Source organism: Chaetodon trifascialis, chromosome 16 (genome assembly GCF_039877785.1).
Source record: "Chaetodon trifascialis isolate fChaTrf1 chromosome 16, fChaTrf1.hap1, whole genome shotgun sequence".
NCBI lineage: Eukaryota > Metazoa > Chordata > Actinopteri > Chaetodontiformes > Chaetodontidae > Chaetodon > Chaetodon trifascialis.
This window is the reverse complement of record NC_092071.1, coordinates 18,480,339-18,508,303: the sequence shown is the minus strand read 5'-3', so window position 1 is coordinate 18,508,303 and position 27,965 is coordinate 18,480,339. Positions and strand designations below refer to the sequence as shown.

The 27,965-nt window shown below is 40.5% G+C and overlaps 2 protein-coding genes across 2 annotated transcripts; one reads left to right on the top strand and one right to left on the bottom strand.

The window, feature by feature from the left end:
• The first annotated feature begins 284 nt into the window (after positions 1 to 284).
• On the top strand, positions 285 to 11,881 carry tm7sf2 (transmembrane 7 superfamily member 2). The gene is made up of 11 exons (XM_070983902.1): positions 285 to 369; positions 1,680 to 1,762; positions 2,624 to 2,820; positions 4,265 to 4,319; positions 4,713 to 4,907; positions 5,905 to 6,008; positions 6,999 to 7,118; positions 7,310 to 7,478; positions 7,572 to 7,652; positions 7,816 to 7,938; positions 9,640 to 11,881. Exons 2-11 carry the CDS (start codon positions 1,690 to 1,692, stop codon positions 9,798 to 9,800), a joined length of 1,278 nt encoding a protein of 425 aa, XP_070840003.1. The 5' UTR covers positions 285 to 369; positions 1,680 to 1,689; the 3' UTR covers positions 9,801 to 11,881.
• Positions 11,882 to 14,682: 2,801 nt separating this feature from the next.
• On the bottom strand, positions 14,683 to 27,618 carry cnih2 (cornichon family AMPA receptor auxiliary protein 2). Its single transcript, XM_070983353.1, has 6 exons — positions 25,894 to 27,618; positions 23,329 to 23,397; positions 20,342 to 20,389; positions 18,279 to 18,391; positions 18,057 to 18,200; positions 14,683 to 17,931 (listed from the first exon to the last, which is right to left on the bottom strand). The coding sequence occupies exons 1-6, from the start codon at positions 25,972 to 25,974 to the stop codon at positions 17,904 to 17,906; spliced, it is 483 nt and encodes a 160-aa protein (XP_070839454.1). The 5' UTR covers positions 25,975 to 27,618; the 3' UTR covers positions 14,683 to 17,903.
• Between the last annotated feature and the right edge of the window lie 347 nt (positions 27,619 to 27,965).

Below are 27,965 nucleotides of genomic sequence, written 5' to 3'. Positions count from 1 at the left end.
ACTGTTTTACAAAGCCAGACTCAAATGAAATATATATATATATGGTAGTAACAATATTACAATCACACGACTTCCTCCTTGTATCCTCAGTGTTGAGGGCAGGTATAAGGAGATATGATGTAAGTCAGGTGTATTTCGCAACATCCGACAGCCATTCCACATTGAAGCGTGCATTCAGCTGTCGCCACATGATGGGCTCATTTGATTGGCTAAGCCCTCTTCTCCCCACCCTCTTCTGATGACCGCGGGGGAATCTGATTGGCGGAGAGACTTTGCGTGAAGTTAAACGTAATTCGGAGGCGTTGCCATCTGCAGGCTGCTGGATGGATGCACTACAACATTATACCAGTGCTGTTTACACGTCCACCGGTAAGACACCATATTCACTGTGTTAGAAGACAAACTGCTTTCTGCTCTGCTCTGTATTTTTGTGCAAAGTCTTTGTTTGTGTGGCGTTCAGGTCATTTTAATATCAGCGGGTGTGGAGACAGCAAGAGAACAGCCTTTTGTCTCATAATAGAAATGTGCAGGCACACAGGAACAGTCACCAGGCTCACCTGAACTTTGTCTCGGTGATCAGTGACCGCAATAATACGACACTACTATACAAAAAACAGCCAATTTGACACAGACAGTTTCGAAATACTTTCTGTCAACACCGAACCATCACATCGCTGATTCTGTTGACTTTCATTCAGATCTTTCATTCTGGGTCAATTTTGGTCCATTTGTGATCAACAGTGTGTACAGTCTATGGAGGCAGCATTATTATGAGGTGTCATCCTATTAAACAAGTCCGAGGGATTAATGGTCTCCATGAGCAGCGGTGGGAGACTTCAGTAGAAGTACCATTATGTTCAGTAAAAGTATTCTGTTACAAGTAAATTTCCTCTGTACAAAATTCTACTGAAGTTAAAGTATTGACAGCAAATGTGCGACCAAAAGTGACAGAATGGCCCCTTTCAAAGTGCAAATTAGTAGTAATGAAGTTTGTTGAATGAAGCTACTGCATGTAAGTCCCAGCATGGTTATGCACTACTCTAATCAGAGGAGGTCTCATCAGCCATATGGTTAATAACAACTGTGAGGATGTGCAGGGCGTTTCATCTATAATAATATGTAATAATGCATCGTATTGTACTCTATAAACTTATCATAGTGTTTTCTTATGTAAAATCACTCATTGGTAACTATGGCTGCTACGTGTATGTACAGTGGTGGAGTAGAAAGTACATAGTGCATAGAAACACTAACTGGAAATATCCAAGTTAAGCACAAGAACTTGAGTAAATGTACTCAATTACTTTGCTTTACTGCTGTTAGTAAGGATTTGTGTTAATTTGTAATGAGGCTTACACAGTGAGGTCTAAGGTTACACTGAAAGCATTTATGGCCTGTTTAAAGAGGAACGCTGGGTCTTAATTTATAAGATTCAGAGGTTAATTGCAATTAGCTGTACTGCTGATTGTTCTGAGGATTATTGTAATTGTCGGATAAAATTAAGATTCCAGAAAAAGTATGTCGGCTTTGTTACAGATAGAAGTTCACCGTCATCAGAAGGCTTTATTACTTTGGCATTACTTCTGTTGTTTTACCTTATTGGCATTGCCACCTAATGCTCTTCATTTGTTCCTCAAATTTCTTTATATTGACTTAAATGCTGTCAAATATTTTCACAGGAGACCAACAATGAGGCCAAACAGCCAAGTATTCAAACACAAATCCTCACATGACACAGAGAGGGAATTTGGAGGAACCCTGGGTGAGTCAAAGAGCAGACATCCCAACTTACCTTATATCACATTACTTCCACTGTCACTTTATTTAAACCCCTTAACCATGAACTCCACAATGCATAGCACAAAATACTACTGCACGTGCTGCAGCTAAGCACACAGTAAAGCACCCATTTTGTGTCATTGTGTTCATGCAGTCCTGTCACGTGCTACTTCACACTACCTTTGATACAGAGACACTGGTGCATTGGTGGCTGCGCTGGTATGTTGTAGGTCATGAAACTGCTGCCACAAAAATCACAGTGGTAAAGATCACTAGTTTCACAGCTCTATCAGCACAGGACTGATGATTCCAGCTCTAACTGAGAATCATCACAACCACTCAAGTAAGATCTGTCCTTGTAGACATGACATGAAATAAGAGCACTAATACAGCACAGCTTGTGTGTGTGTGTGTGTGTGTGTGTGTGTGTGTGTGTGTGTGTGTGTGTGTGTGTGTGTGTGTGTGTGTGTGTGTGTGTGTGTGTGTATATCTCCCGCTGTTCTGTATATTGAGCATCACATCCAATTTGCTCTCCAGTTGTTTTTAAAGTAAAACCATGTTGTGAGCATGACAGCTCGGGTTTCAGCGCACTACAGATCTGACAGTGTTGAAGTGAACCAGGAGTTCTGTAGCGCCCATGCTGACAGCCAATCTAAGTGTTTTGCCACCGCATGCTTAATTATTCACAGTGAACACACATTTGCTATATTAATCTGGTACATGAGATTCTCACTGGTCAAGTGTGCTCCAGTTTTCTCTGCTTCCGGCTGCTTCTCAGTAATGTCAGCAGGTTGTCTAAACACAACCGTCTGCCATCTCACTTGTATCTGTAATCATCTCACAGGTGCCATATGCATCCCCATCTTTCTTCCCTTGACGGTGCTGTTTCTGATCTCTGTGAGTCGATCTCCTGAGGCCAGTGTGCTCCAGTGGCCCCCTCCCCTCCCCTCCTCTGACCAGCTGTGGGACCCGCTGGCCCTCGTGATTCTGCTGGGCTGGATCGCTCTGCATGTCCTCCTCTATTCGATGCCATTCGGAAAGGTATGACACCAGCCTTCATCAGCCTGCTAAAAGGTTAAACTTCCATTAAAGCCATCTGTGGTGACAAACACATCAAGAAGGAAGCTGCCTCTGGATTAGATTATTTTATGTTGACTTTGATAATGCAACCAGCCATACAATCATCTGTTGTCTGTTCAAGTAAATGATAATAATTAATGACTACATGATAATGAATAGTAACAAATTAAATAATAATTATTGTCAGTCAACTTCCAGTGGAATTGTGACAATATGATCAGATCAGTGTAACCACTGTTTAAATGAATGATTCAAAGCATATTATAATTACAAACTAAGTTGTTAAAGCAAAAGGCCAATGTGCCCACATCTGGTAATTACAATGTAATGTTACTTTGAATTTGCCTTAATTTCCCAATCTTCTATCGAGTCATTGGCTTTAAAGGAATAGTTGGATATTTTGTGCTTGTTGGCAAGAGGCCAGTTAGCTTAGCTTAGCATTAAGATTGGAAAGAGAGGGAAACAGCTAGCATGCTCAAAGTTTACATGCACCACCTCTAAAGCTTTCTGAATTATTTAAAGATTACTGTATATTTCGTTTGTTTAATTAGTACAGAAACTGAAGTGTGTTGCCATTTTGCCAGGTGTAGTTAGCCGGACTTGGAGCATTTCCTCTGTAACCAGTGGAGACTACAGCAAGTTACTGCTCCAGGCCAAGAAATAGTCTTTAGTCTGAGGGTGTTGAACGCATCACACAAAAGACACATAACGGGATAATTAGTGAGCTTCAGAGGTGCTTGTGATTAGGTAGCTTTGTTTGGACAGAACCAGGGTAGCTGTTTTTATGCCATGTTAAGCTAACCGTATGCTAGTCATGCTACATCTTTAATACATATCTAAGAGGGGTGTTGATCTTCTTGTTCTCTGCAAGAAAGTCTATTTTCCAAAATGCCATGTGTCATGTCCATCTGTGATCCTGAGTGTAATGAATTCAGCAAAAGTGCATTTAATTTTTCATGAATTCAACTTTTCATTTTGTTGGAGGAGGAATCATTCAAAAGTTACATAGTCTCACTTCAAAACTTTTTTTTTCATGTAATGCTTTGATGTGGGACATTCACTTAGGAATATTTTTTTGATTTGATTTCACATATATTTGCCATACCATGATATATAGTGATAGGGTAAAATATTTATACTGACATAGTGATGCTCGTGTCACATCAGCCAGCCTTAACATGATAGTATGCATATAAGCACAAAGCTGAACATGAATTGCTTATTTTTGATTGGCTGACTTTCTACCCAAATATCCACTGCTAGCAAAGCTCAAAGATAAGACTTATTAATTTTCAGAGAAAATTCTTATGTGCTTTGACTGAGCCTATAACGCTGTTCCAGTTATTAATGAATGCACAGGATAAGTTCACCTGCTCATGTTCAAAGTGAGTGTATTCCCCTGCAGGTGTCTGAGGGATTAGTGCTGAGGGATGGATCGCGTCTCAAGTATCCCATAAATGGTACTGTTGAGTTATGTTTTAATGCTGATTTATTTTTAGGATTTAATATGAATATGTTACAAGCACAGTTTGATTATGAGACATATTGACCAATGACTGGCTTTGTACTGTGAATAATTACATTACATTATTGTCTATAATACTGTAGTATTATAAAGTAATATTATGATAACTGTACTATTTCACAGTTATGCGCCTGCTGTGACATTTTATTCTTAGTTTAACCTCTGCATTGTCTGCCTGATCTGACCTTGAGCTAAAGTTTATTGAAGTTACACAATTCGAAGTTCTACCACTTCCAACTTTTACCTTTTTTTAAAGCGGCCTGTGTCAGTCTGCTTATCTCTCTCCCCCAGGCTACAGCATTTAGTTTTGTTTGTTTCTCTCCCTCAGGTTTTCACAGCCTGTGCATCAGCAGTGTGTTGCTGATGTTGTTAGTGGGGCTCAGGGCTCCTCTGGGGTATCTGTTTGAGCTGCTGCTGCCTCTGGCAGTGTGTGCAATAGCGGTGTCATTCCTGTTCTCCGTCTACCTCTACATCCGCTCCTTTTGGGCTCCTTCTCATGCTCTCGCTTTAGGGGGCAACACAGGTGAGAGTGGAGGTTCATCATTAAAGGAAGAGTCCACCCTAAAACACTCTTTAAAACACAGTTACTGGTGATGTACACTGCTTTTGTAGGCTTCTTTTATTCTTTGGTTGGGGGTTTTGGTATTCCTGTGGGTAATTATCTAACAGCCGAGCTCTCCAGGAGCCTGCAGGCATCAGGAGCGCTCTTTCAAGTAAGCTGACCCTGCTACACTGGCTATGCTGTGCTCTGCTGCATCTAAAGGCAGAAACCTGAGAGCATCCAGTATTATGATTCAGCTCCTGCTTGCTGAAGATTACGTTCATCCCAGTTTGTGAAAAGAAAAAACAATCCAGGCTTCAACAGCATGAATCCAGTGCCATGCTATAAAACTATAAAACATGTGAAACAGGCAGCTGCATGTATGGTTAACTGATAACTGAATGAAGCCGAGACGGGCAGGTGGAACGTGGCTGCGCACAGATCAGGCTTTACATCACAGATCGATAGAGGCCTTTTTCAGAGCAGACATTTTTTGATTTGCAGGAAAAGCACAGGTGGAACTAGCACTGCTAATGATGGCTCTGTTCCTTTGAAGCATCCCAGTAAGCCAAACAAGCCCGGAGCTTTGAACTCATACATCTAAATGGAATGCAGCCGTCAATTAATACTGTTGATTACAGCTGTGCTTCTTTTACCGTGACATGTCAAACTGTCTGCTTTGAAAAAGGCCGATTGCATCTGACAGTGAGTGTATCAGACAGTGGATTTAATTAAGCTAAAACACATAAACAGCTTTTGATCACATGTAGATTTCAGCTAATTGCTAATTAACTGACTACTAATAGATCATTTAGAAACATTGCTGATAAAGTCAATCGCATGCCACACTTAGATACACCAGTAAGCATGATATTAATTAACTTTTCACTTTTTATTTACAGTATGTACCTGCAGACAGTGAAAGCACAGTCATGTGTGTTTATGTTTCTCAATGCATTCATTCTTCTTTCCTATCTAGGAAATCCGCTGTATGACTTCTTCATTGGACGGGAGCTAAACCCCCGGATTGGAAACTTTGACCTTAAATATTTCTGTGAGCTCAGACCGGGTCTGATTGGCTGGGTGAGTTAAAGATCAGATCACTTTCAAATCCACTCATTTTTGGGAATTTAAAATCCAAACACTGATTGAAAACTTCTGTGAAAAGGTGCATATTTACTCTTATTGAAGAGGAAGTAATGGAGTAAAACAAGAGATTTTAATTTGAAAGCAAAAGATCTTCACTTTGTTTGTAAGCGTATGATTTAAGATATGTGCTTGTACACTTTGACAAACACTGATGGCTTTGGTAAAGGACCCAACACAGCCAACAGGTGGCGATGTTGCTCTCCCCTCCTCTTCCATAATAATTTGTGGTCTTACTTTGACACAGAATCAGAAACTTTTCTCCCTGATGACCTGACCCAGTGAGACGTTTGTTGGAGGACAGGGATGCGCATCATTATCTGCGTCTGAGTCATCAGACCCAATAAGACAAATTATAGAATTTCCTCTGAGAATTAACAAATAAGGTTCCTAAAATTACAACAGGGTTCTCTTTATCTTTACGAGTCGCATAGAGTCTGTAAAAGGATCAAGTCTTCCTGGAAGATGTTGATGTAACGAGTGCTTTATTTACGTTTTTTTGTCCTCTGTATTTACAGTATGAACAGTAAAACCTTTGCACATCTGAATTTTTTAAAGCCAGGTGCGTAGGAGAGGACAGAAAAAGCTCCCACCAACTGGCTACAGACAGTGTGTGGGAGATTTTTTCTTCCTGTTGAATGTTAAAACTATATACTTTTAACTTTCAGCATCTTACAATTGCTGATAATGTCCAAAATAATGAACATATTAAGGGCTAATACAGTGAGGTACACAGGATTTTTCTTCTGTTTACTTGCCGAACAGCCCAGCTTTACTGATGTAATTTGTAAGCTGTTCATAACATACAGTGATGTTGATGTTTTGATGGTTCCCAAACCGCTCTGTTCTCACCACAAACTGTACTTGGGAAGTGCAGGTGAAGCGAGCAATGTGAATCAGCATTGACTTCACCTGTCTCCCTCTCAGGTCGTCATCAACCTTGGCATGCTGATGAAGGAGGTGGAGCTTCGAGGCTCCCCCTCACTCGCCATGATATTGGTCAACAGTTTCCAGCTGCTGTATGTGGCAGACGCTCTGTGGAACGAGGTGAGGGGGCAGCGGAGTCAGAGATAAAGATTATGCTAAGCACTGCAGATCCAAATGTCAGACATGAATTCTCATTTTAGTCCTGCAGCTATTTCAAAATTGGCGCACCAAAAGACTTCAGAAACATTCAGCCTGGCATCTTTGTACTTTGAATTATCATTACTGGCTTTTTCACTTTATCCCCACAACAGGAGGCAGTTCTGACGACCATGGACATTGTGCATGATGGTTTTGGCTTCATGCTGGTCTTTGGGGACCTGGCGTGGGTTCCCTTCACATACAGCCTGCAGGCTGCCTTCCTGGTTGTGCACCCACAGGCCCTAAGTTCCCTTGGAGCAGCAGTTATAGTAGCACTGAATGGTAATCACGTGTTAGCTCGTTTTCATAAGGCTGTAATATGTTGTGTTTCATGGTCAAAGATGGCAATGCTAATAGTTTTCTCTTTGCTGTCAGGTATTGGATATTATATTTTCAGAAAATCCAACTCACAGAAGAACCAGTTCAGACGAGACCCTTCACATCCGAGTGTTGCACGTCAGTCATTTTTCTCTGTCACATCTTATTTCTAATAATGTATCTCAACTCTGTAAATGAAGAGGTGAAAAATGCATTCCCTCTTTGCATCTGAATGAAGAGTTGACAAAGTGACTTGCATATTTTACTCTGGAATATCTACGTTTTCCACGACCTCTTACAGGACTGGAGACCATCGCCACAGCAACAGGGAAGCGGCTGCTGGTGTCCGGCTGGTGGGGTCTTGTTCGTCATCCCAATTACCTCGGTGACCTCCTCATGGCCCTGGCGTGGTCCCTGCCGTGTGGTAAGACAGCATAAAAGCCGCTGCGAGGCTCATTTTGCATGCAGGCCACACTGACTTAATGCAGAGAGTCCTCATTGGAAAAAGTGGATGAAGTCATAGGTAAGAGATTAATGTCAGGCTCATCGTATCCAGCTGTATTTATCATCAGAGTGAATAGATGCTCTGGTGCTTTTAATGACATGAGACACATTTAAAAGAGCGATGCTGCTCATTTTTATCTGACTCATAACATCAATTAATTTTGAACTATAACACAATTTGATAAGTGTATCTGCACTTTGTGGATCCCACTGTCACTGCTCTCCATCTTTACAGTGGATGGACAAAATAACAGAAACGTCTGACTAAACAATCCTGTAGCCCTGCAGTGAATACCAGTAAACCCTGGTGAAGCTGATAATGAGACTGTCGATTCATCTAAATGGTCAGTTTAAAGGCTTATGAAGGATTTTCAAGTGTCTGTATCCTCTTTACTAATACAACTTTCCTGATGCTAAATTGTTGGGGCTGGATGTGGTTGTTAATTAGCACTTGTTCTGATACAGTGCCTGAGTGCTGGTAGCAGGTAGTGTAGAGTGGGTTGTTAGAGCTTTTTTTACTGAACAAAGCTGCCTTCTGCGGCCTAAAACGACACTGAACAAGCAGCGAGACTAAACCAGAACATAACGTTGCAGGCTGGAACAGCAAAACAATGAGCTGAAAGATGTTAAAAAGCTCCATAGAGCTGAGGGGAACTGCAAAGTCACGGCATAATGATCTGTCGAGTCACTACGAGCAAACCCTTTCATATGCAACTCACCATGTGACCCACTGTTGCCATGAAAATACAGATTTTAGGATTTAGGATCTGACCAAAAAAGGCAAACAAATGAACAAATCTTTCAGTAGCTGACAGTTTCTGCTATTCTGTGTTATTGAGGCATTTTGGTTGGCACCAAAAAACTTGAAGTTTGATACCCAGCCTTCGCCATTGTGATTTCTTTCCTGTCCTTATTAGATAATTATACAGTGTTTGTGACTGAAGCAGAAGCAATAAAGGCAGCAACAGCCGGCTGTCTTTGTTCCTCTGTAAGCTGCCTTATGTTCTCAGAAAACTCACATCCTAAAATGGTTTCTGTCAGACTTTTGTTACAGCTGACACATTCTGCTCATTGATATTCAAACGTTATGTGACTCAACTTGTGTAGCTGCCTTTGTAATTGAGATGTACTGTAGTTTCTGCCTTAATTGCGGCTGCAAAAGTCATAAACTGCTAAATTATGCATTCAAAGGAAAAAAAAAAAGGAGAAGTCATCATGGGATATTTCAGACGGATGAAAGCCGCACTGACAAAGAGGAACAGTGGTCACATCCAGACAGTCGCTGAAGAAACACTGACTCAAAGAGGTACTTGTTCAAAAAGACTTTTAAGTGCAGTCTCAAACATAACCATCGAGGTGAATCAACACTGGGAACATTAGAAGCTCAATTAAAGTGTTATTCACTGCAGGGCTTTTGTAAAAGACAATGCGAAAAGAAAATGTGCAGCTATTAACTGAGGAGGATGGACACTTGATTACTTCTTTCACGTGTTCACATCATGGATGGAAAAGGTGATAGTTGGTCTCTGTTTGATGATCAATCTCATCAGTTTTCCTCGACATTATGTTTTTATGCTATATACTACGGCTTAAACTCTCTGTGTGCTTCTCTTTTCTTTAGGATTCTCACATCTCCTGCCTTACTTTTATGTGATTTATTTCACCATCTTGCTGATTCACCGTGAGGACCGTGATGAGCGACAGTGCAGGGCAAAATACGGACTAGCGTGGGACACCTACTGCCGTCGTGTCCCCTACAGGATCTTCCCTTATATATACTGAAGGGGAGAGCAGACGGGTGGAATGGGACCAAAACTGTCATGCAATATCCTTGTAACTCCACACAAACTTAGCAATAACACGCAGAGCGCAAGTAATAACTGGTGCTGCGACTGTCTGCAGGAAGCTCACAGTTTTAATCAGCCTTGATTAGTAAGGCTGCGGTTCAGTAACAAAATGATGTTCAAGGGATCACTATTTCTAATTCATGATGTCGGTAAAGTCAGTCTGCTTTAGAGGCGCCTCCTGCTCTGTGTTTCTGCAGCTGAAGCATCACAGCATGAGAGGCAAAAAAAAAAAAAAAACAGACAGTGCTGACTGTGATTCTTTTCTTATTTTGATAATGAAATATTTTGCCTGACAAATAACAAATAAATGCATTTCCATATAAACACCAGTGCCTTTTTTAATGAAGCGACTGGCCCGCAGCATTTTTACCATGTTTGCTTTTTTACAGTGTCTTCTTTTTTTTAATGTGCTGTGAAATACTGTGAAATAAACAACCACAAGCAGACGACAGCTCATGCATCTTAATTGGACAAACAGTTTTTTGAATGTCTTGGGGCATTGTTGGAAATGCAAAATAATGTTGTATTAATGTCAGGCGCCTCGAATGCAGTTCGATGACATGCATGTACAGTGAAATGAATTATTCCTTTGTGCAGTATGAAGATTTGAATCTACGCATAGAGTACAATGAAGCGGTGCTAATATGGCTGTCAGCTTTTAATAACCTCTTGCAACCTGTTATCATCATCCTGTTTGAATGAATTTTCTTAGCAGCGTACGGGCCTTAATAGCAGACTTCTTTAACATCTGTCAGGCTTCAGTTTTGAATACGCTCTGCTCCCAGTTAAGGGACAAAAGGTATATGGGTTTTATTAATACAAGTCAGTGCCATCAGAGCCTCATGATAAACGGCCTCAATCAGCACGAAAGCAATGGTCCCTCTTGAAGCCTTTTTCAGAGCAAGCTGATTCACCGTGGAGGTCACAGGTGCATCGTGTTGTCAGCAAATTGTGTGTTGCCACTTTTCTAAACAGATTTAGACCTCGGTTCTATTAACAGGCGATGCAGTTTGTCTAAAGATTCTGTGCTTCAGATTTGCCCTTTTCAATTATAAATGAACCGGCTGCAAATCGTATTTCTCTCGTATGCAATGAGGCATGCAGATGACAGAGAACTCTACCGATGCACACCTTCATTTTTCACCTCTTAAACCCATTTACAGTACAGCTGGCCTCTGGTCTCGCCTACACAGCACTCAAGCTATTCTGCGTTGTTTTTCATATGCTAAGTGCAAATTAGGAATGAGCTTGTATAATGCCATGATTATCTATTGTGGCCGGATTTCTGCTGAATTAATACAGAGGTTTCTTAGTTTTCTTTGTATGTATCATATGTGCAATATGTTTTGATTTTATCATGATTCTGCTCATTTTCCTGTTTATGTACCACCTTGAATGTGCTGAGTATTATTTGACTGTAGCAGTGGCACCTGGCAGATGATAAGACAAATCTTTAGAGGGAAATATATTTCTTTCTCCCCTACATTTACTTCAGACATCTATGAGCAGTTGGTGGTTTGACTGAAGAGGAATTTCCCCTCATTTAAACAATTGTTTTTTGTTTTTTTTGTTTTTTAAAAAAAGGCAAATGAGCCAATATTTCACAACAAATTAGGATTAGGATAAACTACCTAACTGCATGACAGATAGTTGCAATTATCTCCACTACAGCAAACTACAACAGTAACATTCTGCTTACATAATGCATCAGAATTAGCAGTCTGACAATGTAATATCCAATAATATATGAGATGTGGGGGATGGGATAGTTTTTTCTGCAGAACACAAATACTGCAACTCAAAATCCATTGTGAGATTGAGCCGTTCTTCACCAGCCACTGTTTTGTATACTCTTTTCTATATAATGTACATAGTATCTATAGCTGATTTTACTTTGTGTCTTTTTTATTGTCTCTTTGTTCTTTTTCTACATCTCCTTTTTATTCTTGCTGTTGTAACAAGTACATTTCCCCAGTGTTGGATCAATAAAGTCTTATGTGTCTTATTTTACTAATGTACTTATACTTTAGTGAGATTTTGAATGTAGGAGTTGTAGTGGAGTACTTAAAGTCATTATACTGGTACTTTTACTTTAATAAAGATCTGACCACGTTTTACACCACTGATCCAGACACACTGTGCTGGAGTATTGCTCCTCGTGTCTAAAGATAATGATAGATTTGGACAAGCGCACCAAAGCTCAAATTCTCTGATCATGCAGCAAACATGTGTTCATTTTTGTCTAAACTGCCTAAATATTCTCAAAATCAGTTCAGTCCAGTCTCTTAGATCAGTTTGAAACTGATCTGATCTGATATTCAATGTGTATTTTCACTGAGAAGGGCTGCTGTTGCCCTTCCTGCTCATAGAAAGCTATGACGATATTTCAAGTGTTTAACCTCCATTATGATCAATATTTTAGTAGTCTGTCATCAGGGGTAAAATTAGACACTGTCATGATCATTACTAAGAGCAAAACGAGCATAGCAGAAACCTCAGTTTTAAAAGCCTCAAGGCCTCATTCATAAAACATATGCTGTGATTTGATCTTAAAATTGAATCTTAAAGTTAGTCAGGAACAGACCAAGACTATAATTGAGCTTAAATTAGAAATTTGACCAAATATCAATAACCTGCACGTCCTACCTCTCCCATACAGTCTGAACTGATCAAACACACGAGTGTGACGGCAGATGAATGTGATGTTTTATTCCACCACAGATTCATAGTTTAGAAATAACCTTTCATTTTTAGCAAAAGCACATTTTGAAGGTCATATTTAGTCATTTGTTTTTCAGAGTAACTTGCACATAATGGACAGATGTAATGCCATGATTTTGGTATAAAGAAGGCAATACATTGAAAATGAACTCAGCATTCAGTTACAGATGAAAGCGATGGATATTTTTATAAAAGAGACAGCAGCTGACGGAGTGAGTCATGCTCAAGTCTCTGTCTGGGCAGACGAGCCACAGTCCAAATAAAAGCATAAGTGTGAACAGGTTTGACACATTCTTGGACAGTCGCTGTTAAGACGGCACATCTGCTCCTGCCTCGTTCTCAGGAAGAAAGAAAGCGAACACAACATCCTAATTCTCTTCAGTCTTTTTTGTCATCACAAAGTGGAAGTGGTGCTATTAGAAAATGATCAAACACAACAAATTTAATGACTAGAGCTGATTTGTGAGTGAGGTGTTGTTTTTCATTTTCTTTCTTAGTCTTCACGTGCAAATTGCCAAAAGTCTGTGCATGAAATGATTAAACAGAATTCCTACAGGCCACACAACAACTATTCATATTTCCCCCTTTCCTTTTTAATTAAGTCTCTTAATTAATTATTTTTTGAGTTATGCTTACACTTCTCCATCTCTCTAGTCTTCTTGTAATTGTCATTACTTACCAAGTGCAGCCCTTAATATACAACGTGTCCTTATGGTTTTCCTCTGCATGGATGTCTATACAGCCATAATAATAATATGCAACATCCAGAGTGCCTTGCATAATAATGAGCAAGCAAAATGTGTGTGTGTGTGTGTGTGTGTGTGTGTGTGTGTGTGTGTGTGTGTGTGTGTGTGTGTGTGTGTGTGTGTGTGTGTGTGCACCTCTGTGTGTGCATGCACTTGCCAATTGTGCATGCCAATCGTGACGTTTCAGGCCCATCAGTTGTAGCCAGTTTCCATGGTAACACCTCTCGGAGAGCACAGACGTAGGAGGGAGGGGAGAGGACAATTATCGTGGTGGAGGGTGCTGAGAAAAGGAAGAGCCCGGGATGATGAGTGTGAAACGGTGTGAGCCGTAGGATGAGACAGATCAAGAAACAGATGCATGCGTTGTGAGTGAGAGAGCAATTTGCATGTGTGTGAGTCTGCATGTCGGTGTGTGTGTGTTTGCATCCTGGGGTGAGCAGGTGGGAAGAAGCACTGGGGTTGTGATTGTCATGAGTTATACATGAAACAGTTCTATATGTACTGAATGTCACAGAGATTTGAAAGCATGCATTGTGCAGAGCAGCAGGCGTGTGAACCTGCCTGAATTGGATGTTTCTGTGTTTTGAGTGAGAGCCTCACAGTGAGTCAACAGGAATCTCTAATACAATTTAGTTTCCATGGTGACAGCGGGGAATGATATGTCCTTTTCAAACAGAGGGAAAACGCCAGCTTGAAGCCTCGCTGTTGCTCTGTTTTCCGCCTGAATCATTATTTAGACAAGAGATAACCTGGTAAACCTTACAGAGCCCACAAATAAGTCCCCGAGCCGGCTACGAGACACTCAGCATTTTCTACTGTGTTTTGTTTTGTCTTTTCAAATCAGAAGAAAGATTGCTGAGCATAAAAATGTCAGGAAATGTTGTGTACATGTACAGCTGCAGTGACATTTTCATCAGTGATCTCTTTCTATGGAGATGAACAACTTATTTTGCTATGCATGCAGAGCTCTATAATTTGATGTGTTAGTATTCAGGAGGTATAACGAAAGGTTATCATCCTCTCTTTGCTGCCTCTTCAGTAGAAGCTCTTTTCACATCAGCGAGGCATTTTCAGGGAATTTAGTTATTTCAGTGCTTTTTAAGAGGCTGTGTGAATGTGTCTGAAACCACTTCTAAATGCAGCTGTTTTTTCCCACAGCTTTCGATGTGGCACTTTGTCTAATGCACCACTCAGTGCCCTCGCTTATAAATTCCCCTCATCATCCTCAGAGTTGCATTTTTCTTCTCGAGTGCATCTCTGCCGTTGGCAGAGCATCATGTCTGTATAACACCTCACAGATGGGCAAAACACTGACCCTCAGCAGACAGGAAATAAGAAACTTGGAGATGAACTTTTTGGCATTACTGTTTTATTAGAATATGGCATGAGAATCGCTGTTTATTAACTGTACATCATAGAGTAACCTAATAAATATAAAGTAATCCACCAAATTTACTGTAGCGTACATAGATGATAAATGTATAAAAGACAGATACAAATAGATAAATACAATTCTAAAATGCTTTGTTTATAGCAACTACATAATGACATTCAACCGAGCTGTATTTCCTTCCCTTTCCTCGTGGTCCTGTGCTTTAATAGTGATTGTCCAGACTCAACACACTCACATTGTTGGCAGAGTTTTATAGGTCTCAGCGTCCTGCAATTGTTTGAATGGGAACATCATTTGGAACAACATGTACGGTCTACTGCGTGTCTTCAGGAACAATGACAGACTATTAAAATTTGCTTCAGTTGAGCAAATGCTGCAATTTGGTTGAAATTCAAATCACACAAGCGGTTCGAACGGCTCCCTCTAAACTCCTCATTAGTACCAAAGTGACATGAAAGGACTGTGATTGACACGAGAGGTGTGTGTGTGTGTGTGTGTGTGTGTGTGTGTGTGTGTGTGTGTGTGTGTGTGTGTGGTGTAACTCTACCACAGAAGGACAACAGTAGCAGCAGTGAGAACAAAATGTTTTTTTTAAACTTGAAGAACTTCTGCAGTGAAGTTGTTATGTGACACTTTGAAAGAATAAGAGGAAAGAAGCTTCCTGAAATGCAAGCATGTGTAATGACGTACTGTACACGAACAGGTCACCACCAGTGAATTTTGAATGCAATATATGTGTCACTTTTTAATTTTGGGAAGGGGATAAAGATCTTAAAGACTGGAGATGTTCTAGATTTCCATTACTGTCATCAAATCCTCTGAAGAGATCAAAACCAACAATGGCCGTGTAGCAAAAGCTCAGTCTAGCTCATGTGTCATCGAGCTATTAAACTGTCAAACACAAATCACTGAGCCACACTGTTAGACTGGGAGACGTCATTATGATCAACATGAGCACTGTACTTCATTTTGAATCAATACCAAGTACAGTACACTGTCCTGCCGCTGTGAATACTCACTACAGTGGCGAATGTGTATCAATCTGCAGCTGAAAATAGTCAGTGACATTTGCTGAAAAACTTTTAGGAAATTATTTAGCCTTTTTAAATCTTACACAATATGCCTGTGAGCTGTTTATAAAGACTGGCATCAAATGAATTTGAGGGTAGGAGCCACAGACACGATAGGCAAGTGAAAATATTGATCGATTGGTTTTAATCTTTTCATGGCATTTGTTGAAATTAAGTAAAATTTAGACCTACTTATCCAATGGTACTGCTGTTTAATTCATATTGGTATCCACAGTCATGTTTGCAACTGAATTATAGTTAAACCTTGCATCAATATGCCAACATACACAAAATGTTCAGCCAGGTTATCTGAGTAGTATTTAAGCTTCCAGAAGTTATTTTGCCTCTTTAAAAATGCACCTGCATGTTGAAGCCTGAATTTTAAACATTTTTCTTTTGACATAATTAGAAACTGCTTCAGTAGGCTGCAGTAACCAAGACATGTTTCCCCAAGTGAGTCCCACAGTTTATATATACCAGACATGTCATCATCACCATTTACTACACATGGAGCCGGCATGACAAACATCACAGTTTGTTCTCAGGCTCCAGAGTTTCTGTTTTTCTACTGATGTTAAAATGACACATTTGAACCATCTCTTATCTACAAATAGGTCAAACTAATGGACACATGATAGCAAAGGCAGCGCCAGCAGAGGAAAGGCTCTGCAGTTTACAAATCTTGGTCATCAGCAACATTAACGTCTTCCGCCTGTCCCCTCTGAAACTGGATGATTGTGGATGTAGCTGACCTCACTGTCTTTACACTTCTGAAATAAATGAAACCTTGTCATGGAGTCGTTACTGTCTCATCTGCCACTCGTGTCCCACTCACAGTTATTACATACACTGAATAACGCTGCATCGGCATGTCTCATGAGTCATATTACATTGCTAGTTTGCTGTTTTTAATTGCTTTTTGTACATGAGATTTCTATCCTACCTTGGATCAGAGAAAAGTTGCTGTGCTAAAATGACAATAGTATAGATGAATAAGAGTAAACTTCACTGGAAATAGGAATAAGGCGCTCCCTGCACACTAAAAAATACAACAAAACTATATGTTTTTTTTTCTATTTTTTCAAGAATAAAAAAAACATTGTGCCAAAATCTAATCTCTGTTAAAGACAGTGAAAATAAAGACAAGGCCTCGCAGTGCCTCAGCATGTAAGTGAAGATACTGCAAGCACTTCAATCGTTCTTCTTTTCGCTGACTTTGTAATTTGGCACAATGTTTTTCAGATATAAACTTTTGGCATTATACGTCTGAGCGTGAAGTTCTCTGGAAAGCGTGAACCTAGCATGTAGCATTAAATACGTCCTTACAGCTATGGACATACTTATTTTGAATGCACATTACAAGCACTGAGCCTTGAAGGCAAACCTATGATGAATTCCTTGTTGTGTTAGTTATCGTGTGAACTTTTTGGCAGAGGCTGACGTCAAGGAGATGTGTTGGTCTATGCTTTATCTCCATCCTGGTTAAAAGTGTCTGTTACTTCCCTGCCGGGCCTTCTGCTTTTCTTACAGTGCTTTAAAGTTCTCCCGTACAACTGAACCTTACAGTTTTATGTACCTGGAACACAATCAAAGCAGTGGTTTGACATTAGAGGTGTCTATCTTTTAAATACATGGAATGATACCAGAACAATCCTGCTTTCAGTACATTTTCAAAGTCAGAGATTACAGACATATTCGTTTGTTTTCCAGCCCCTAAGTGTTTGGAGATTCACAGTGACTTGAGCGGCTGGATCAGTAAGAGCAGCATGGGAAACTCCAGCCCTTCAGTGATATATTGTTATTTCGTATAATGGGTCAAAGGCAACACAAACGCCTGCTGCTTCCTCTTTCTTTTTCATTTCAGTCCTTCAAAGATGTGTCCAGCCATCCTACAGCAGAATCTGGGATAAAGCGATATAATCGAGCGGAGGCAATATCTTTACTTTCACATTATCACTCGGATTGGTCTTCTTGTTTTGTCCAGGGTGAGACAGCTGAAAACCCAAGCCAGTGATGGGATACATAGAGAGGAAGAGTTGATGTCTCCATTTGTTCCTCTGTGTCTTTCTTATAGTGTCCTCTTTTTATTCCTCCAGATCTCAGGTCTGTTAGAAGCTCACCAAGGCATAGACCATACTTCAGCAGGAAATAGACTGTGATCAGTAATTGTGTGTTCAAACAACGTCACAACAAATCTGAAAGGTATCACTGAAACCTGACCAAGCATCAGTGTATTGAAAAGACTGTGAATTTCCACTTACCTGTAGAGATAATAGAAGAAAGAGAGCAGATAAAAGCCCAGCTTACACCAGGACTCCTTCTGGCAGTAATTGAGAATGTCGGCGTTCATCACGCTGACAGGATCGTACATGACCTCTGACCCGTCTGCTGGCCGATGAAAGAACCTGAAAAAGCACAGAGGTTTGGCTCACATTCGCACCGGGCCAACAGAAGCTCATCAGACATCTGTTATGGGACCGTACCTCCACAGATGGTAGAAGAGCAGCGGGATATTTAGGCCAAGTGTGACCCACTCTCCAGCACACATGAACATCAGGCAGAAGAGTCCGTGGATGGAGTACTCCGGCACCACCAGCTAACCAGAATCAACACGGAGTCAGGTTATAGTCTGCATGTTACTTGGAAACTGAAATGATTCAGTAATTACACTACGACAACTCCTTGGAAACCGCTGAAACACTCAGTGGTTGCATGTTGTTAATATAACTATTATCTACGACACCGTGAGGCAAACACTTTCACACAGAAGGTGTTAATGTTACTCTTGGCTCGCTGCTGTTACAAGTGCAAATATAGTTTCAAACGCATGTGGACTGGTTTTTAGATGTTGGTAGAAGTTGATGTAGTTTGATAGATGCTTCAGATTGCTGAGACTGCTAGCTTGCTTCCAGAATCAACAAGCTGTGAACGCAGCACTGACATACCATCACCTGACCAAACTGTTTGCAAACAGTTTCTTATTTGCAAATCCAGATGCAAATCAGCTAATGTAAAAACTAAGAAATATCTGTGTCTTTAGTTGCTAAATGCTCCATTATGTTCACAAGCTGGTCCCTAGTCTCTGGTGCTGAAACAGCTGCACAGTCAGGTGATCATTCCTAATACATACACATACATATACACATATACATATACACACTCAAAAACACACCCATGTATATTTGTACATGCACGCACATACACAAACATCATACAGTTCGGTCATCATCCTATTCTCTCTGCCTTTTCACCACCACAGCACTCCAGCTGTGGTATAAATAACAAGCCATCTTGGAATGATGGTGGTAGAAGCACCAGTCCTTGTTCCACATTCAGGTCTTTCATGAAGTGTAAGGAAGGAGTCCACATCTTGTAAAAATCCTCATCTTTACCTCTTCCTGTGGAAGTCAGTCTAACTGCATGACATCTCATTAATCCTTTGTCTGGATTTAGGCCTCTGAATATCCTCCCATTTTAAAGCTATTACACGTCCGGCTTGCAACAGGCAGAAATTAATTATCTTGCATTTCCTTACATTTGCTGGAAAGTGTTCCGGGTATATGTGTAAAAAACATACTTTAGCTTCAGGGGGAACAGCACTTTCTGTCAGTGATTGATCACCTTTGTATTTGAAAATTGATCTGGAAAGAGATTTTTTATTTATTGCATCATGCTCTGCGTTTGTGAGCATTGTCATGGTTTTAGCTAAATAAATCCATGCTATCCATGATAATTTTTACGTCTGCATGTTGTCTCCCTCTGCAACAGTTAAAAGTAATTGAAATTATATTTGCACTGCAGCAAAGATGTTAAACAAATATGTATAATCTCATTTCTTTTTCATACATTTATACAGTGATGGAGTGGATATGTATGATGGTGGCACTTGCAATGCCCCACTGTGGAAAATGATTAAATCAATTAATCAAACTGTCAATGGGCACAAACATCTGTGATCAGTAGCTACATACAGATAAACCTCCAATATTTTGGATTTTATTCGCATGACAGCCATTTTTTACCAACTAGCTGTTAGTTCAGTCATAAAAACGTTTGTCTTTTCACAGATGTTAAAACACATCATGGCTCAAAATTATAATCTCAGAGCTAACGGCACAAGATAACGCTATGCTCTGCACAAATGCATGAGTACAGTTAGCATGCTACCCTCCCAGATGAATTAAAGCTATTGTTGTATTATGTGTATTACCTGATATAATAACTGAAGCTCATTTGAGGTCCTCTGTAATGCTATTGAGCATTTTCCAACACACAGAGATCTTCAAAATGGCGTTCTCTTTACAAAAGCCATAACATGTCATAAAAGAAATAATAAAATCACAACACACATAAAAGCTACTTCAGTGTTCTCCATCTGTGTGTGTGTGCAGAGCACTGATGGTGGGCTATGAGGAGGGGCTATGTGAAATGAATCAGTGTGCGTCATGGTCCTCACAATGGCTAGAAAGACAAATGGTCATGCTTGTCTGAGGCTCCTCTGTTTTAGTCATCCACCAGCAGCAGGTGAAAAACAACTATTACTCACTCTGCGAAGCAGGTTGCAGATTCTTTCAATGTTGAGAATCCGTTCCCTCTGTGGAGTGTAAATAAAGTCTCATTAACACTCTGCACATTTCTGTTTTTTTTTGTTGTTGTTGTTTTTTTGTCATAAATCTGAAGGAAGAGAGACACTTGATTTTTAAGTTTCAGTGAATTCTGTGGTGCTGCTCAGCTGACAAATTCAGTGGCAAATCAATAAAATGCAGTACTATCAAATATACAGAGATTCCTGCTTAAATATAAATGTCATGGCTATGGTAAAACATGCACATGTACATTCTGATTCTGATTCAACCAGGGAAAAAATAGTCACATTTGAAAAGGACGATCATGTTTGGTGCAGACCTTCTGCACCTTGGCCTGGTCGAGGCCTCAATGAGCAGTTTCAGGAATGAATGCTGTCCATCTTCTATTGCATCTACTGGCTAGAAGCTAGTGGCCTCTTATGGTGATGCTTTATTTGGGTGCTCATTGATTAGCTAGCAGGGGAAATGTTTTGCTGCATCCACCTGCATTCATCAGCTTCCATCAGCGGGCTAAGAGAGCAGGTATATCACATTCAGGTAATCAACAGACAGATTGTTTATCTGTTTTTCTTCATTTATTCTGTGAAACAAACATAGAAGTAGATAGGAAGCAGCTATGTGCTATATGTTGAGTGCTTGCCTTATACCAGAAAGTGTAAACCATACTGGTGTTTGTTTCCTCTGTTCTTACTGAAGCCTCAGCTGGAAAGACTCTCACACTGTTTGTGTGACATATTGAGTCATCTGTTTTAGTTACAGGCTGATGGCTTCCAGTATCGAGGCGCCTGTGATGTCCGCTCCCTTTAGCTGGAGCTGTAGGCTGCACCTTTTATGAATCTGTGGACATAAATTCAAACTCCCCTGGTGAACTGGAAGATGATTTTGCCCTGAATCTGCAGCATCCAGCCTACAAACATCAGACATCAGCTCTTCAACCTCACTGTTTATTTGCAGTTGTTGGATTTGGCCTGTACTTCTTTTCTTTTTGCTTGCTTTGTGCACCGCATCCTTCCATGACACTGAGCTTTAAAATGTAAAGAGCAGAGCTGGACCTTCCAGCTAAGCTACTGTACTCCGTGTGGTTTGTAATTGCACTCATAAATTGTTGTCCTACAGTAACTCTGCTTGGATTTTACAGCCAGGGGCCTCCCTGAGCTGCCCTAATTAGTGTCAGGTCATCCAGTTCATTCTGAATTTTTAATTGTCCCAACTAAAGAAACACTGAAGACTTTAATCAACGGCAGTGCAGAAATTTCACAGAGCGAGAGGCAGAGGCAGAGCAAAGAGCGCTGTCGTGTATGCAGTTCAGTTAATAATCTAGTCTAATCTGAGTAACCTCAAATGAAGTAGAAGGTAAGAATAAAATGGCTTTATAGTCACTAACATTACTTTTTGTCAACCAGCCAATCACAGTGTTTTGCACAGTGCCAGTGTGTCTCCTTCTTCGACTGCAACTGTGATTAATGACTGCACGCATGAACCTGATTTGAGAAGTGTGTTTAGCCTCTTCTGTGGTGTTCTTTTGTAATTCCTCTCTCATTAATAAATATTTACTGCTCGTGTCTCTTCTGCAGACAACATCAGCTGAGCGAACACATGTTATTCTCAGAAATAATCGCTGCTGGATTTCAAAGGCTGCTGCCATGTTGTACGTCTTCTTCTGTTTGTGCAGGTTATTGATTTCGGGAGAGACTGGCAGTATCACATGTTGGCTGAACACGTTCTCCCTGAACACACCTGACATGTTGATTAAGATCATATGATTAGGCTGTTTGTGATCGGCTGAAAAGAACACCTGTACAATGTAATGCAATCTAATACAGTAGCCTTAATGCAAATCCTGCTGCCATGAAGCTCGTCATGTTCAATATTCGTTTAGTCCAGATCTCAAACAGCAGAGCTACTGCATTGGGTTGTTTTACAGGTGTTGCCATTATTGTGTCCACCCCCTGTAGCTGGCGTGCCTCCACACTCCCACCGACGGCTTTCACAGTTTCCTCTCCCACTCCTCATCACTTTGCAGTTCAGATGCAGGTTCACATGATCGCTAGAACATTAGCTAACTTGTGAAAAAGACATTCACAGCTGCTGCTAACTTGCTAAATGAATAATGGCATTTGTTCACTATTGACTCATGATAATGTTATTTTATGCTGTGCACAAGATTAAGAGAGAAGCATGCACACAGCACATGAGCAAAACTGCAAGGGGGGAAGACAAAACCTCATTAATTACTTGATGACTTTAGGTCTTTTTTTTTTTTCGGTAGGAAAATTTTTCATTTTCGAGCATCATTTTCAAATGTGACTCAAGCAGACAAGTTTGTTCTTGTCTTGTTCCACTTTTCTTGTGGCTACAGCACAATATCTCAATATATAAACAGCGGCTTCGTTTGCATCAATCTCTTTAATTGATTAAGCCAACGAGCCGGTGTCTTTGTGGAAGGCTGATTGCTTCAATCTGCATACAAATGAGCGTTCAAGGCACATGTTGCCTGGATGCTGCTGCTGCAATCACCTGGAAGCTTGGATTAGTGGCAAGTGTTTTCAAAGTAGAACAAATATTTGATGTTGTTAAATTAATGGAGAGGCTAAATGTAGCTGAAGAAAACATTTGGAAGATTTCATTTCATTTCGACCTTCATTTGCATGAAATACAATGTTTGCTTTTCCAGCAGGACCGCACTGTGCTGTAGGTTTCCCATCAAACACCATTATTTATAAGCTCTTTATGAGGAGCCTGTGAGCTCCGGTTTGCAAATTTGTAATATTGACTTTAGATTAAATTTAAGCTTATATACACCAGTTTTGGAGCGAAACCCTCAGTTTGTTCTCAGTCTTTAGGTGTAGATCATTGAGGGATTTTCTTGAAACTAAAAAGAAGGGATTTCTGTGTGCACGCGAGGGTTTGATCATTGTTGAAAGAAGTGAAGCAGCAGGGTTCTTACCGCTCTGGTGGGATTGCTCTGATCAATGGGGTTTTTGAAGTCTGTGCGAAGCTCATCAAATGCAATGATCTGAAAAATAACCGACATGCGAGTTTGTTTTCATTTAGTTTTCTTTAAAACACCAGTGAATGCACATGCTGTAACTGTACTGTACACAGATCAGACAAAGACACAGTTGTTATCATATCAACACTGTGAAGAAAGTCCCAGCCTGTTGTACAGTATCACTGCACTGTGATGGGCAGCTGGAACAGTTGACTGAACTGCACACTCACTACATCTTGTACAGCTGCAGCTACATTGTTCACTTTGCCAGAGCACAAATGGTGATTGAATAGTGAATGAGCGCATGTGTAATTATTTACAGCCTGGCTCTTTCTCCTTACACTTCATGTGAGCTCCTATTGTTTTTATACCAAGTGTCTTTTTTTCTACCCCCATGTTGTCACACATTATTGATTGGGATTTGATCATTTTTTTCCCCTGTTGTCCATCTCCTCTAAAATTGTATATGTCTTTTTTTTTGAGCTGGATATTAAAGTTCACATTAAAAACTCCATGGAGTCATAAGCGGCTGTCAAAGGAAGGATTTTTAATTACTATTAGCATTGGAAGGGTTCATTTGCAAAAACAGATATTACTGTTTATATTTATTTCGCTCAATCAAAAGGGTTTTTTTGTACACTCCAAGAAATATCATTCAGTGTTGTGTTTGTTTTGATAACATATCTGAAAAAATAATAATTTTCATGTTTTTTAAATCATGCATTGAAGCAAATATCATTCAAACTGTTTATTCATTTTAAATGTATGTGTTGTTGCAAATGAGCTCTTCATTTAGTTATTCATAATCTCTTAAAAGCCATCAAATGACACTTCCAAAAAAAATTGTTATGTCTAATGCATGATTTAGAATTTATGCTTTATAAAAGGATTATGGTATGCTGGAGGTCTATTTAAAATCTTGCATTGCTTTGTTTCTTTGGCTCTTTTGGTAAAATATCTATACATATTAAATTGATGACAAGAAAGCAAAACCATTGTCACTGCACTGATGGCTCTGTAACTGTTCCCTGTGAGGCGATCATAGATGATCATTGTTATCACCAGCTCCCTGTTTAATAGCTCTATAAAAATACTAATAATTCTCAGAATAAAGGCCACCTGCTGTGCTTGTCATCACTTCAGGTTTTAAACAGAGAAGCTTCGCTCTGACAGCTCATTGAAAAGCAATAAATAACAGACATTATTTGCGGATAAGTGAGCATCTGACTTGCGTCCGCAATGACCGATAAAATGAAAACATTTCAATCTGTTTGAGATTGAAACACCCCTGGTGGTCATTTTCCCATACGAGGCTATACGGCTCTCCCTCGGCTTCTTTCACACTTAGCTCTGTTGTAAACAGATGCAGTTTCCATGGCGACATGGTGAGCCCCTCAGTGGGCTCCATGGTTACTATAGCAGTGAACAAATGTTCTGATTGGTTGTGAGCTACATAGAATTGGGGTGATGTACCCGTGGGTGGAAGCAGACTGGGGGAAGGGGTGAACAAAATCAGTTTGATAAGCGTCTCAATCACATGGTTGAGCGCCGAGCCAGACGCACGCTTCTCCCCGTCTCTTTTCACACACAGACACACTGACTGACTCATATGTAGTCTCACCCACTTAGTCAATTGGTACGTTAGTCACTTCAAGTCTTATATTCATAATGATATGTTTTGTATTTCACATTGTTCCTGCCTCCGGGGATTGAATGTTAAAGGTGAGAGATCAAAGCAAAGTGTTTGTTGAGTTGGCACTTGTGTAACCAGAACATCGAGTGCACCGGTGTCCAGCGATATGTGTGCAAATTCCATTTAAAATGCCGCAAGCAGACAGATTCACAAGTCTGGCAGTGAAATTTATGATCACTGTGTTTTGCTGCCTCCCTGTACTCATTTCATGCCGTTTGCTGAACCCTGAACACCTTGTTTGAGGAACTGTTTGTTGTCAGTTCTCTGGGAAGGTAGGTTGATTTAATGTGGAGGGATGGAGTCAGCTGGAGTCTTTTGTTGAGGGTCTAAGGGTCAGACGGGCTGTAGTTAATTATACTAGTGATAAACCAGCATGGAAGCAGGGCTCTTAAATGCACTGTGTGGAAATAGATGAAAAGAATCATACAAATGTAGACTCAATTTTCAGACTCCTGCATCTCAGGTATAATGTGGTCAAAATTCATCTCTAGCCAGCGAATCATCATCTTCACAGCTAGATGTTTGAAATGAAAGGGAACAAAGTGTCATTTGGTGGCTTTTAAGAGGCAATTCAAAACGTCAGTCACAGTGAAGTACAATTACACTGGAGTTTTCTTTGTGATCCAGCTGACATATTTATGCATGTCATTACCTCTGGAGGACCTGAGCGAGGTGTGTGTGTGCCGTGTTCCTGTCAGTGTTCTTCAACTGTGTGTAGGTGGATGTGTTTGTCTGCCTGCGTGGGACGGAGCGTTCACAGGTCCTACGTGTGCCCATTTTGGTTTCAGCGTGTGTGCAGTGGTTCCAGGGTGCACAGTGCTACTCACCTGCCATATGACAAAGAAGATGAGAGCAGCGCACAGCACCAAGGTGAGCATGTAGCAGAAGGCCGCAAAGGTGAACGCCATGGCTGTGCCAGCCAGCCTGACGGTGAGATGGGTCGAGAGAGAGAGAGGGAACTTGCCCTTGCTCTCTGCCTCTCTTTTGGCTATTGGCCACTCTCCCTCCTTCTTTTAGAGGAGGTTATTGTCTGTTTTCCCCTCCGACGTGGGCTGAGTCTGTGCCGTCCAGGTAGGTAAAGCACTCAGTTTTAGTAACAATCAATAATCATCTTGAGCCCTGGCTTTGCTGCTTCCACTCATGCTCTGTCTTTGTCTCTTCTTGCGTGTCTCACAGCAGGACGACCCCTTCCTGGCTTTGATTTGGGAAGCACTTATATCTGTTCTGAGCCACAGTTGTCTGTTGTTGGCCTGATGCTCCTCTTTTCAGTCTCTGACAGGCAAAATGTCTGTCTCCTCCTCTTCCATGTAGTTTCTCTTTAGACAAAGCCTACACATTTTTTTTTTCCCCTCACAGTAACGCAAACCACAAAGTGTCTGACTGACACGCTGACAACAGAAGCACAGGATTCTTGTCGATACTAAGCACAGCACTGCGTTTTAAAGACAGTGAGGTTTTTTGTCTAATGTGGTTATGGCTTGTGGTAGTTCAGTAGTTTGTCTTATGGCTTTCAGTTCATCTGTTGCTCTAATTCAAGAACACCATTAACGACGTAGATCTCTAAATCACATTTTACACATTTGTAAACAACCATAGTTTGCAGATTAGCTGTGAGTTATTATTTACAGAGACAGTCTCTTGGTTTATTACTTATTTTATTACTGAATATTTGAGCAGTGATTTACCTCCACATAAATACGATCATGTGCTGAAGATACAAGGTATTGCTTTGCATATTAGACATTATTTATTTTCTGACAAAGCAATTCACTGGTTGCAAATATAAATAAATCAGTGAGCCAGCAAACGTCGGAATCAGGTTTGAAATGAAACAACAATTTAACGTTACAAAGCCAAAATCACACATCCGAGAGGACTTACGAATACAAGAGCACAACATTGATAGTTTCAGTTAGCATGGATCAATGTCTTGGCTGATCTTAATATCAAGGAGAGAATACCTGTGCCTGGTTGGAGACGTGTCTGCCACTGTACAGTCCACTCTGTCCTCGTCACTGTCAATTTGGGTCGGCACCATGTCAGAATTCTCTGCTCTGCATCTTTCCCTCAGACGCATCCCTCAGATTTCTCCAAAAACATTTAGACTTGTCTTTGCTGACGCGCAGGGTAAACTATTCAATTCTGGGGAAGGGGAAAACGGGGGAAATTCTAACCAGAAACCTGCAGAACATCTACATGTTGAGTCGCATTTATTCTGATTTTGAAATCACTCCAGTTGTTAAGCAAAAAATCTCCACAGCCCTCAGAAGTCATAAGTTAATTAGTCCACCTTCCTATTGTCTCCCCTTTCCTGATTTGCCTTTCTTTCTTTCTAAAATCTCCTTTCTTTTTTATCTTTTCCAGAGATTTCAAAAACAGACCTGAATGTGTTTCCTGAGTCTACTGTCTCGGTCTGTCTCTTCCTCAGTTTCTTAGACTGCGAGAGAAATATTTCTATCACGCTTGATGTTATAACGGTCAGCCAATAGCATCGCTCTGTCTCCCTCCCTCTCTTATTTGCTCTCTCTCTTCCCCTCGCTCTCCTCCTCCTTGTCTGTCAGTCTCCCTCTCTCTTGCATTTATACATTTCCATAATCCCTTGTTCCCCAGAGAGTGTTGAGGGGGCAGGGCAGGCTGCAAATGTTTTTCCTTTTGTCTGCATCTCTCTCTTTCTCTCTTTCCATCTCTCCCCATCAGTCCCTCATTTCTTTCAACCAAAGCTTTCAGTCATTCGTCATTTCATGAAATGTGAGTCTGATTCCTCAAGGGTGTTGCTCTCAATCACCTGTCATTTCTTTCAGTTCTCTGCTCTAAAAGCTGTTCACTCAACAGCTATTAAATAGCTCCATTTCTCTTTGTTCCATCTTGTTTTTTGCTTTTAATGTGCATTATGCCACAT